The sequence below is a fragment of the Anolis carolinensis genome, unplaced genomic scaffold (genome assembly GCF_035594765.1).
Source record: "Anolis carolinensis isolate JA03-04 unplaced genomic scaffold, rAnoCar3.1.pri scaffold_10, whole genome shotgun sequence".
Classification (NCBI taxonomy): domain Eukaryota; kingdom Metazoa; phylum Chordata; class Lepidosauria; order Squamata; family Dactyloidae; genus Anolis; species Anolis carolinensis.
The window spans coordinates 5,081,450-5,095,407 of record NW_026943821.1 but is presented as its reverse complement, the minus strand read 5'-3'; the positions used below and the strand labels follow the sequence as shown (position 1 = coordinate 5,095,407).

Sequence of the window (13,958 nt, the reverse complement as noted above, 5' to 3'; positions counted from 1 at the left end):
CTCAAAGGCCATCTAGACAATCTCGTAAAACCATACATAAGGAAAGGGACCCTCAAAGGCCATCTAGATGATCTCATAAGGCCATCAGAAGACCACAGGTAAGGAAAGGGACCCTCAAAGGCCATCTAGATGATCTCATCAGGCCATCAGAAGACCATAGGTAAGGAAAGGGACCCTCAAAGGCCATCTAGATGATCTCATCAGGCCATCAGAAGACCATAGGTAAGGAAAGGGACCCTCAAAGGCCATCTAGATGATCTCATAAGGCCATCAGAAGACCATAGGTAAGGAAAGGGACCCTCAAAGGCCATCTAGATGATCTCATAAGGCCATCAGAAGACCACAGGTAAGGAAAGGGACCCTCAAAGGCCATCTAGATGATCTCATCAGGCCATCAGAAGACCACAGGTAAGGAAAGGGACCCTCAAAGGCCATCTAGATGATCTCATCAGGCCATCAGAAGACCATAGGTAAGGAAAGGGACCCTCAAAGGCCATCTAGATGATCTCATAAGGCCATCAGAAGACCATAGGTAAGGAAAGGGACCCTCAAAGGCCATCTAGATGATCTCATAAGGCCATCAGAAGACCACAGGTAAGGAAAGGGACCCTCAAAGGCCATCTAGATGATCTCATCAGGCCATCAGAAGACCACAGGTAAGGAAAGGGACCCTCAAAGGCCATCTAGATGATCTCATCAGGCCATCAGAAGACCATAGGTAAGGAAAGGGACCCTCAAAGGCCATCTAGATGATCTCATAAGGCCATCAGAAGACCATAGGTAAGGAAAGGGACCCTCAAAGGCCATCTAGATGATCTCATAAGGCCATCAGAAGACCATAGCTAAGGAAAGGGACCCTCAAAGGCCATCTCGATGGTTTCATGACCAAAGAGAAGGAAAGGGCCCCTCAAAGGCCATCTAGACAATCTCATAAAACCATAGGTAAGGAAAGGGACCCTCAAAGGCCATCTAGATGGTCTCATAGGACCATAGGTAAGGAAAGTGACCCCCAAAAGCCATCTAGATGGTCTCCTAAGGCCGTAGCTAAGCAAAGAGACCTTCAAAGACCATCTAGACGATCTCATAAGACCATAGGTAAGCAAAATGATCTCCAAAGACCAGATAGACTTAGGTCAACCCTAAGTCTAAAGTTTAGGACAGGGGCCAGGTTAATGATCTTGGAGGGCCTTAGTTTGGGGACCCCTGATTTACTACATTTATATCCCACCCTTCTCAACCCGAAGGGAACTCAGAGCAGCTGTATGTACATACAATACAGTAGAGTCTCACTTATCCAAGCTTCGCTTATCCAAGCCTCTGGATAATCCAAGCCATTTTTGTAGTCAATGTTTTCAATATATCGTGATATTTTGATGATAAATTTGTAAATGCAGTAATTACAACATAATATTACTGCGTATTGAACTACTTTTTCTGTCAAATTTGTTGTATAACATGAAGTTTTGGTGCTTAATTTGTAAAATCATAATGTAATTTGATGTTTAATAGTCTTTTCCTTAATCCCTCCTTATTATCCAACATATTCGCTTATCCAATGTTCTGCCGGCCCGTTTATGTTGGATAAGTGAGACTCTACTGTACTGGTAACCAGGTTTTGTTCATTTTCATGGTTTCCTCCTTTCTGTTGAAATTGTCCACACGCTTGTGGATTTCAATGGCATCTATGATGGTTGTGGGAGTGGTTCAGCATTTCTGTGTTCTCAGATAATATTCTGTGTCCAAGCTGATTCATCAAATGCTCTGCTATAACTGACTACTCTGGTTGAATTAGCCTACAGTACCTTGTGTTCTTTAATTCGTGTCAAAACTTCAGACAGCCAACAATGAAATGCCAGTTAATACCTCCCAAACAGAGGATGCCACCAGGCAACAGATGCCAGGCAACCTCTATTCAGATACCTTCACTGATTGACTTCGCAGCTTCATGGCTACTCAATGCTATTCAAGCTTGCTAATTGCAACATCCACACTTGCTTTAAATAGACAAGGGTTCTTTCTCCCACCATGGACATTCGACAAAATTACTGTATATATTCGAGTATAAGCCTAGTTTTTCAGCCTTTTTTTTAGACTGAAAAAAGCCCCCCTCGGGTTATATTCGGGTGAGGGTCCTGGTTGATTTATATTTGGGTCAGCTTATACTCGAGAATATATGGTACATGTATTATTTTTCTCTATTATTGTTGCTACTATTACATTTACTTTGCTCTATTTTCATTATTATCATTAATACATTTATTATTTCACTCTGATATTATTATTGCATTTATTATTTTACTCTATTTATTATTACATGTATTGTATTATTTTCCTGTATTTATTATTATTATTATTACATGTATTATTTTACTCTATTATTATTCAAAGGATACATAAGCACATTTACATTGAAGAAGATGAGAATAATGATTTGCTCAGAGTTGGACAGTCTTATCTTAAATTTCAGCTTGATGTAAATATTCAAAAACCTTTTAACCTACTGATGCCTCAATTAATGTAATTTTATTGGTATCTATTTTTATTTCTGAAATTTACCACCCTCGGCTTATACTGGAGTCAATGTTTTCCCAGGTTTTTTTGTGGTAAAATTAGGTGCTTCGGCTTATATTCGGGTCGGCTTATACTCGAGTACAGTAGAGTCTCACTTATCCAACACTCGCTTATCCAATGTTCTGGATTATCCAACGCATTTTTGTAGTCGATGTTTTCAATAAATCATGATATTTTGGTGCTAAATTCATAAATACAGTAATTACTACATAGCATTATTTCGTATTGAACTACTTTTTCTGTCAAATTTGCTGTATAACATGATGTTTGTGTGCTTAATTTGTAAAATCATCACCTAATTTGATGTTTAATAGGCTTTTCCTTAATCCCTCCTTATTATCCAACATATTCACTTATCCAACATTCTGCAGGCCCGTTTATGTTGGATAAGTGAGACTCTATTGTATATACAGTATATGTACACTCCACTTGCCTCACTGCCAACAGAACCTCTGAAGACGCCATTAGCCACAGATGCAGGCAAAACATCAGCAGAGAATGCTACTGGAACATGACCAAACAGCCTGAAAAACTCACAGCAACAAAATGATTCTGACTATGAAAGCTTTCGACAACAGAGAGGCTTTTTTTATTCATTTGGGAAATCTGGAATGGGAAACCTTTCTTCCGTAAACATTTCTTCTCTGAAGCGTGCATTTTTATTCAAACGGCGCTGCTTGCTTGCAAGGAGCAAACAGAAGATTGTGGCCTGAGGCTTTAAGGTGTTACTGAACACGGTGGCATTGACGGCCCAAGACGGTACACAGAAACACACCCAATGCTTTGAAGCCGAGCTTTTTACATATTGCAGAATCATAGAATAGTAGAGTTGGAAGAGACCTCATGGGCCATCCAGTCCAACCCCCTGCCAAGAAGCAGGAAATCGCATTCAAAGCACCCCCGACAGATGGCCATCCAGCCTCTGCTTAAAAGCCTCCAAAGAAGGAGCCTCCACCACGGCCCCGGGGAGAGAGTTCCACTGGTGAACAGCCTTTCTCACAGTGAGGAAGTTCTTCCTGATGTTCAGGTGGAATCTCCTTTCCTGTAGTTTGAAGCCATTGTTCCCTTGCGTCCTAGTCTAAAAAACAAGCTTGCTCCCTCCTCCCTATGACTTCCTCTCACATATTTGTACATGGCTCTCATGTCTCCTCTCAGCCTTCTCTTCTGCAGGCTAAACATGCCAAGCTCTTTAAGCCGCTCCTCATAGGGCTTGTTCTCCAGACCCTTAATCATTTTAGTCGCCCTCCTCTGGACGCTTTCCAGCTTGTCAACATCTCCCTTCAACTGTGGTGCCCAGAATTGGACACAGTGTGATTCCAGGTAACGTGGTCTGACCAAGGCAGAATAGAGGGGAGCAGGACTTCCCTGGATCTAGACGCTATTCCCCTATTGATGCAGGCCAGAATCCCGTTGGCTTTCTTAGCAGCCGCATCACATTCCTGGCTCATGTTCACCTTCCTCCCCACGAGGACTCCAAGGTCTTTTTCGCACACACTGCTGTCAAGCCAGGCATCGTCCCCCATTCTGTATCTTTGATTTCCATTTTTTCTGCCAAAGTGAAGTATCTTGCATTTGTCCCTGCTGAACTTCATTTTGTTTGTTTCGGCCCATCTCTCTAGTCCAGGGGTCCTCAAACTTTTAAAGCAGAGGGCCAGTCCACCATCCATCTGACTGTTGAGGGGGCCAAATTATCATTTGAAAAAAAATTCCTATGCACACTGCACATACCTTATTTGTAGTGCAAAACAACAACAACAACAATGAAAGACCAATACAATATTTAAAAATGAAAATAATTTTAACCAACATAAACCTATCAGGATTTCAATAGGAAGTGTGAGCCTGCTTCTGGCTAATGAGATAGTCAGGTTAATTAGGATTGTTGTTGTTGTGTGTCTTCAAGTCATGTCAGACTTTGGGCGAGCCTAAGACCAAAATTATTTATTTATTCATTTACTACATTTATTTACTACATTTATATCCCACCCTTCACACCCTGAAGGGAACTCAGAGCAGCTGTATGTACATACAATATATTATATTATTAGCATAGCACAATATTAGCATTATATATTACTACAGTAGAGTCTCACTAATCCAAGCTAAACGGGCCGGCAGAAGTTTGGATAAGCGAATATCTTGGATTATAAGGACTGATCAAGGAAAAGCCTATTAAACATCAAATTAGGTTATGATTTTACAAATTAAACACCAAAACTGCATGTTATACAACAAATTTGACAGAAAAAGTAGTTCAATACGCAGTAATGTTATGTTGTAATTACTGTATTTACGAATTTAGCACCAAAATATCACGATATATTGGAAACATTGACTACAAAAATGGCTTGGATTATCCAGAGGCTTGGATAAGCGAGGCTTGGATTAGTGAGACTCTACTGTATATTGAACTATACCACTATACTGTAATATTATATGTAATATATAACATATAATTAATATTAAAAAGGTAAAGGTTTCCGCTGACGTTAAGTCCAGTCATGTCTGACTCTGGGGGTTGGTGCTCATCTCCATTTCTAAGCTGAAGAGCCGGTGTTGTCCGTAGACACCTCCAAGGTCATGTGGCCACTGCATGGAGCGCCGTTACCTTCCCGCCGGAGCGGTACCTATTGATCTACTCACATTGGCATGTTTTCGAACTGCTAGGTTGGCAGGAGCTGGAGCTAACAGTAGACGCTCCTGGGGTTTGAACCTGGGACCTTTCGGTCTCCAGCTCAGTGCTTTATTATTATTAATATAATAATTAATATTATTACATGGTATTATTATTAATTTTATATTGTATAAAATGATAATATTATTATCAATATCATATGTATATACAATATATTATATTATTAAAACTGATATAAAAATCTTATATTATAAATGAGGGCGGGGGCCAGGTAAATGACCTTGGAGGGCCGCATCCGGCCCCCGGGCCTTAGTTTAGGGACCCCTGATCTAGTCTGTCAAGATTGTTTTGAATTCTGCTCCTTTCTTCTGGAGTGTTGGCTCTCCCTCCCAGTTTGGTGTCATCTGCAAACTTGATGATCGTGCCTTCTAGCCCTTCGTCTAATCCAGAATGTTGGATAAGCGAATGTTGGATAAGTGATACTCTACTGTATATCAAGAATAGAAAGTGAGGTGGGATCTTCTGAACAGGGTCACAGGTAGCAAAGGAAACGGCGTTCACCCTTCCCCATGCTATCCGAAGCTTTAAAAATTTGTATTTTTGTCTGGAGTTACACTTAAAAATCCTCCTCCTGTTCCATCTTACAAACAAAATCATCTTAAGAACAAACCTACAGAACCTGTTCATAACTGGATTGCCTGTATTCCTAAATGTGAACTGGTTTTTTTTATCGTGCCAGAAGCGACTTGAGAACATACTGCAAGTTGCTTCTGGTGTGAGAATTGGCCGTCTACAGAGACGTTGCCCAGGGGATGTCCGGATGTGTTACCATCCTGCTGAAAGGCTTTTCTCATTGAGGGGGATTGCCACTGTGTTGACTTCCCAAGAAAAAGTAAACAGAAATGCGTTCAATGATCTGAAGGCATGTTTTATACATGTCTCAACATTACTTTTCATTGTTCCAGAAGGAGGAGTAAATAAAGACACGTGTCATGCAAATTAACACCTTTTCTTTGGCAATTAAATTCATGTCCTTGCAGCCAAAGGATGGCTTTGAAACAGACACAATCAATGGAGTGAGAAAAAGAAATGTCACACCAAATGCCTAAACTGTCAGTGCTCAGAATGAATGACATCTCGTAGAGTTCTTCAATAATAACAACAATAATAATCCTGTTGCCATTGAGTCTATTCTGCAATGGTCTTCAATAATAATAATAATAATAATAATAATAATAATAATAATAATAATAAGACCAAGATCAAAAAATCAGCTGTTGACCCAAAATGCAGACTGTGCAAGGAAACCGACGAAACCATTAATCATATCCTCAGCTGCTGTAAGAAAATTGCACAGACAGGCTACAAACAGAGGCACAACTATGTGGCCCAAAGGATTGATTGGAACTTATGCCTCAAGTACCACCTCCCAGCAGCAAAGAACTGGTGGGATCACAAACCTGCAAAAGTATTGGAAAATAAGCACGCAAAGATACTATGGGACTTCCGAATCCAGTCTGACAAAGTTCTGGAACACAACACACCAGACATCACAGTTGTGGAAAAGAAAAAGGTTTGGATCATTGATGTCGCCATCCCAGGTGACAGTCGCATTGATGAAAAACAACAGGAAAAACTCAGCTGCTATCAGAACCTCAAGATTGAACTTCAAAGACTCTGGCAGAAACCAGTACACGTGGTCCTGGTGGTGATGGGCACATTGGGTGCCGTGCCAAAAGATCTCAGCCGGCATTTGGAAACAATAGACATTGACAAAATTACGATCTGCCAACTGCAAAAGGCCACCCTGCTGGGATCTGCACGCATCATCCGAAAATACATCACACAGTCCTAGACACTTGGGAAGTGTTCGACTTGTGATTTTGTGATATGAAATCCAGCATATCTATCTTGTTTGCTGTGTCATAATAAAATAATAATAGTAATACATTATTTACCATTTATGTATTTTAAATGCAATTTTTATCCTGTATTTTTGTTTTAATTGATATATTGTATTACTGTTTTATCTTTTTATTGTGTGATTTGTATTATGTTGCTTATGTTTTGTTCTATGTTGTTTGGGCCTCTGCCCCATGTAAGCCGCCCCGAGTCCCCACGGGGAGATGGTGGCGGGGTATAAATAAAGTTTTATTTTATATATATATATATATATATATATATATATATATATAGAGAGAGAGAGAGAGAGAGAGAGAGAGAGAGAGAGAGAGAGAGAGTTTGCTGTGTCATAAAATAATAATAATAATAATAATAATAATAATAATAATAATAATAACAACAACAACAATAATAATAAGGGAAACAATAATAAGACAGCCCAACCAAAAGAAAATTGTTAGTATCTTGGTTTTTAGGTCTGTTTTTGGGGTTCTTTTGCTATTCATTCAGAAAATTGCATTGGATAGACCCCATGAGATTTAGTTTTTTTTCGATATTATGATTATCATGGTTTTACTATGGGTGAGCAGATTATAATAATTATTGTTATTATTATTATTACTATACAATAGGATGTATTTGTGGAACTGGTGAAACAACTTGGCATGTCTGTGAAAATCTACACTGCAGAATGAATTCAGCTTGACACCATTTAAACTGCCATGGCAATGCGATGGGAGTCCTGGGAGTTGCAGTTTAACAAAGAATGCAAACTACAGATCAAATGATTTTGATAGCAGCTGTGGTACAAAACCATTCATTCCACAGAGTAAAGATACAGATAGTGAGGCACCAGTTATTCCTCCCTTCAATCAACTGCAAAATAACAAAGTCAGCGGACCTGATGGGATCCTTGTTGAAGTCTTTAAAGAAGGTGGAACTGAGCTGACACAACAACTCCAGCAGCTCATTGAAAGTGTGAGCAACTGAGAAAATCCCAGCAGGCTTCAAGGATGCTGCCTGTGATGTCTCGGGCACCTTTGGGCCCTGATCCCACAGCCATTGCTGATCAAACTGAAGAGGATTTGGGTTTTTTTCCCACCGCAGCAAGATTCAATCCCTTTCCAGATGTCTCTTGTTGACATTGCCATGCCAGAGCCAATTAGGAATGCCCTTGAGATGTTGCTGGCCCTTCCCGGATCTCCGGAGAGTTTGGAGTTGGATAGAAGGGCTACTTTCAAAACAGATCGCTCTCAAAGACAAAGTTTAAGGAGAAGTGTGAGATTAGCAGAGCGAGGCGATTGTGGCTAAGCCAGTTCTCTTGGGAAGAATTGGGGAGGCAGGCATCTGGCGCCTCGTTGTTAGCAGCTCGTTTCTCTTGGGAAGATTTGGGGAGTCAAGCACCAGTTTGGGGGAGCTCTTGGACTTCAATAAAAGTTCTGCGCAGAGAATCTCTGTTGCGGTGTCAACTGAACTTCTGATGGAAGAATACATCGTCTCTTGATCCTGAGCTTCCAAGCGGCCTGCTGGCACGCTTACTCTCGAGTAGACCGGGCGTTGCGTCTCGTCCCTTGCCAAGTTTGGACTGCGTTTCAGATCCATCACAAACAGCCTTAGCCTTGCCTTGAAACCTTGCTTTGGACTATTACTTTAAGTATTTTCCTGAGGAACTTTGCTTCTTTCCCCACTCAAACTTCCATTAAGTTTGAGTGTGTTTCGGTTATTGGATTTTGGACTCTAATATTGGACATAAGACTTTCATTTTTTGGACTAACTTTGATCTTTCCTAAAAGGTCAACTGCTTGACTATCTATTCTGCTTGTTTCTGTTTGAAACTTTTATTGCTTTAATAAAGATATTAGATTGTTTATTGGCCTCTGTGTTGGTTCCCAGTGTTTGCGCTGCCTAGGAGTGTTACACTGCCATCATCACCGTCTCTGGTGTCACCTCTCCTCCTCCTCCTCTTCCCTGGTTTTGACGAAGGCCCCCATCTGCTTGGTGTGGGTGTTCTGGAGCTGCTCCAGCTGCTTCTGTCCGCGGCGGAGCAGGTACTCCACGAGCAGGACCTCAGTCCGCGGGATCCGTGCGTTCTGCCGGAACTCGGCCCGGATCTGCGGCAGGAAGCCCGGCTTGCCTTTCCCGGCCCGAAGGAAGCTGCGGTACAAGGACAGCACCTGCCTCTGGAGCTTACTGTGGCGGCCCATGGAGCAGCTCCTCCTGCTTGGAAGGAAGGAGTGCCACAGGTAAGCAAAACCTGAGGAACAAAGCAGAAGTGTCAGGATAAGAGTCAAGGGAAACTAAATAGACCACCTTGTATGCGTCGTTCTACTTTTAATACATTTTGTAGACCTGAAATTGCATTGTTGTTTTCAATGTTGTGAGTTGTTTGCGTCTCAATTAAAAGTGGGATACAATTATATACTCCTGCCAACCTAGCAGTTCTAAAACATGCCAATGTGAGTAGATCAATAGGTACCGCTCTGGCGGGAAGGTAACGGCGCTCCATGCAGTCATGCCAATGGCGACATGACCTTGGAGGTGTCTACGGACAATGCCTGCTCTTTGGCTTAGAAATGGAGATGAGCACCAACCCCCAGAATCAGACATGACTGGACTTAACGTCAGGGGAAACCTTTACCTTTTATAATTATATAATACAGTAGAGTCTCACTTATCCAAGCCTCGCTTATCCAAGTTTCTAGATTATCCAAGCCATTTTTGTAGTCAATGTTTTCAATATATCGTGATATTTTGGTGATAAATTTGTAAATACAATTAATTACAACATACAGTAGAGTCTCACTTATCCAAGCCTCTCTTATCCAAGTTTCTAGATTATCCAAGCCATTTTTGTAGTCAATGTTTTCAATATATCGTGATATTTTGGTGATAAATTTGTAAATACAATTAATTACAACATACAGTAGAGTCTCACTTATCCAAGCCTCGCTTATCCAAGCTTCTGGATTATCCAAGCCATTTTTGTAGTCAATGTTTGCAATATATTGTGATATTTTGGTGCTAAATTCGTAAATACAGTAATTACAACATAACATTACTGTGTATTGAACTACTTTTTCTGTCCAATTTGTTGTATAACATGATGTTTTGGTGCTTAATTTGTAAAATCATAACCTAATTTGATGTTTAATAGGCTTTTCCTTAATCCCTCCTTATTATCCAAGATATTCGCTTATCCAAGCTTCTGGCGGCCCGTTTAGCTTGGATAAGTGAGACTCTACTGTACTACAGTAATAATATTACTGCAAAAGGCCACCTGACTGGGATCTGCACGCATCATCCGAAAATACATCACACAGTGCTAGACACTTGGGAAGTGTTCGACTTGTGATTTTGTGATATGAAATCCAGCATATCTACCTTGTTTGCTGTGTCATAATAAAATAATAATAATAATAATAATAATAATAATAATAATAATAATCACACAGTCCTAGACACTTGGGAAGTGTTCGACTTGTGATTTTGTGAAACAGAATCCTGCATGTCTATCTTGTTTGCTGTGTCATACAATAAAATAATAATAATAATAATAATAATAATAATAATAATAATAATCACACAGTCCTAGACGCTTGGGAAGTGTTCGACTTGTGATTTTGTGATACGAAATCCAGCATATCTATCTTGTTTGCTGTGTCATACAATAAAATAATAATAATAATAATAATAATAATAATAATAATAATACAAAATACATCACACAGTCCTAGACACTTGGGAAGTGTTCGACTTGTGATTTTGTGATACAAAATCCAGCATATCTATCTTGTTTGCTGTGTCATACAATAAAATAATAATAATAATAATACAAAATACATCACACAGTCCTAGACACTTGGGAAGTGTTCGACTTGTGATTTTGTGAAACAGAATCCTGCATGTCTATCTTGTTTGCTGTGTCATACAATAAAATAATAATAATAATAATAATAATAATCATCATCATCATCATCACACAGTCCTAGACGCTTGGGAAGTGTTCGACTTGTGATTTTGTGATACGAAATCCAGCATATCTATCTTGTTTGCTGTGTCATACAATAAAATAATAATAATAATAATAATAATAATAATAATAATACAAAATACATCACACAGTCCTAGACACTTGGGAAGTGTTCGACTTGTGATTTTGTGATATGAAATCCAGCATATCTATCTTGTTTGCTGTGTCATACAATAATAATAATAATAATAATAATAATAATAATAATAATAATAATAAATACATCACACAGTCCTAGACACTTGGGAAGTGTTCGACTTGTGATTTTGTGATACGAAATCCAGCATGTCTATCTTGTTTGCTGTGTCATACAATGTTGTTGTGTCAATAATAATAATAATAATAATCGCCCTTTTATTATTTTAATAGCAGCCTAATAGGAATAATAATAATAGTAGCCCAGGGATTTAGGAAATCCATATTGTCTGGCCTTCAGTATTTGGGGAGAAAGGGGTCAAGGGCAGGACCATCATGCCACCTTATGGCGACCCCATCAGTCCCAGAGCTGGTCCTGCCAGTCACTTGTCTTGGCCGGACTCCCACCCAGGCGCCCACCCAGCCTGGCCCTGCTTCGCCCCTCCTGCCCTTTTAACCCCTTCTCGCTCACTCCGTCTCTCTTCCGGGTTTCAGCGTCTAGAGGCCCATGACCGCCATTGCTGAACGTTGGCGCGCCGTCTGGGCCTTCTGCGCGCTTCCGATTGGCTTCCGGACCCTAAAGGGGGCGTTCCCAACCCAAGCGACTCCGCCCACTCGAAGCACGTGTAGGCTGGGAGGCACCGCCCATTTATAGTCTCCTCTTGCACAGGCTTTACATAATGTGATAGACTTTACATAGGATCCCTACACTACATTTTATCAATGCCGTTTTGAACTGCCATGGCTCAAGACCAGGGGTCCCCAAACTAAGGCCCGGGGGCCGGATGCGGCCCTCGAAGGTCATTTACCTGGCCCCTGCCCTCAGTTTTATAATATAATATTTTTATATCAGTTTTAATAATATAATATATTTTATATACATATAATCTTGATAAAAATATTATAATGCTATACAATATAATACTAATAATAATACCATATAATAATATTAATTATATGTTATATATTACATATAATATTACAGTATAGTGGTATAGTTCAATCTAGTAATATATAATGCTAATATTGTGCTATTTTAATAATATAATATATTGTATGTACATACAGCTGCTCTGAGTCCCCTTCAGGGTGAGAAGGGCGGGATATAAATGTAATAAATAAATGTAGTAAATAAATAATTAATTTTAGGCTTAGGCTCACCCAAAGTCTGAAATGACTTGAAGGCACACAACAACAACAACAACAATCCTAATTAACCTGACTATCTCATTGGCCAGTAGCAGGCCCACACTTTCCATTGAAATCCTGATAGGTTTATGTTGGTTAAAATTGTTTTCATTTTTAAATATTGTATTGTCCTTTGTTATTGTTGTTTTGCACTACAAATAAGAAATATGCAGTGTGCATAGGAATTTGTTCGTATTTTTTTTCAAATGATCATTCGGCCCCTCAACAGTCTGAAGGATTGTGGACCGGCCCTCTGCTTAAAAAGTTTGGGGACCCCTGCTCAAGACTATGGAAGCCTAGTTGAAGTTTTTCAAGGCAAACTACAAGTCCCATTATTCCTTAGCTTTGCGCCAAGGCAGTTCTAAATGGGGTCATAGAAATCCTAGATCTTGGAGGGACCCCCAAAACGCCATCCAATCCAACCCATTTCTGCCAGGCAAGAAGACACCATCCAATCCTTGCCAATAGAGGCCCATCCAGCTTAAACACCTCCAGAGTGATGCAGTAGACTCCCAGGCAGCAGCATATTCTTTATTTTATCAGTATATTTATTGTATGTGACCTTATTTGTTTTATGATTTGTTTTATTGTTGAGTGACTTGTTTTATTGCTATGTTTTTTTAATATTGTCTGATGTCTGGGCTAGACCCCATGTAAGCCGCCCCGAGTCCCTTCGGGGAGATTGGGCAGGGTATAAAAATAAAATTATTGTGTTGTCGAATTATTATTATTATAATAAAAATTATTATTATTATTATAGTTCACCATACTGTATACACATATCTACCGTGTTTCCCCGAAAATAAGACAGTGTCTTATATTAATTTTTGCTCCCAAAGATGTGCTAGGTCTTATTTTCAGGGGATGTCTTAATTTTCCATGAAGAATTCACTTTTATTGTTGAACAAAAGAAATGAACATTTATTATATACTGTACAGTAGATATCATCACATACCACCATAACCAGACAAACTGTGAATCTTATCAAGAATTTCTTGATACTACCATCATTTTCATGTACAGCAATCTATGGTATTTACCAATTCCAAACAAAAACTTTGCTATGTCTTACTTTCAGGGGAGGCCTTATATTTAGCAATTCAGCAAAATCTCAACTAGGTCTTATTTTTTGGGGATGTCTTATTTTTGGGGAAACAGGGTAGCTACCATCGATCACTCCACATAATAAAAGTGAAAATATGTATGTGTATATGTGGTTGGGGTGTCCACTTACACAGACAGGCTGCTGCCTCCACAAATAGTTATAACTCCCACTTCACAGGAGCCAGCGCCCTCCCTCCAATGACATTACAAGTTATAGCGAGGGCTATGAACATGCCCAACAGCCCTGACAATGTCCTCCACAAGCGCCATCCTGCCCACCACCCAAGTGAAGGTATTCCTACAGGGACAATTTCATCCTAGGTTTTGTTTTTCCTCCATCCGACATCCCAGTGTTTCCGACTCTCCATCGGTGTGGAATTTGCATGACCCCG

General features: G+C 39.8%; 1 protein-coding gene across 1 annotated transcript; it reads right to left on the bottom strand.

The window, feature by feature from the left end:
* Positions 1-6,113: 6,113 nt before the first annotated feature.
* Positions 6,114-11,866, bottom strand: sdhaf1 (succinate dehydrogenase complex assembly factor 1). Its single transcript, XM_062962299.1, has 2 exons — positions 11,746-11,866; positions 6,114-9,362 (listed from the first exon to the last, which is right to left on the bottom strand). Exon 2 carries the CDS (start codon positions 9,310-9,312, stop codon positions 9,052-9,054), a length of 261 nt encoding a protein of 86 aa, XP_062818369.1. The 5' UTR covers positions 9,313-9,362; positions 11,746-11,866; the 3' UTR covers positions 6,114-9,051.
* Between the last annotated feature and the right edge of the window lie 2,092 nt (positions 11,867-13,958).

What these genes read in the sequence shown, in the direction of transcription:
- sdhaf1 (XM_062962299.1), bottom strand. Translation starts at nt 9,312, where the DNA reads ATGGGCCGCCACAGTAAGCTCCAGAGGCAGGTGCTGTCCTTGTACCGC.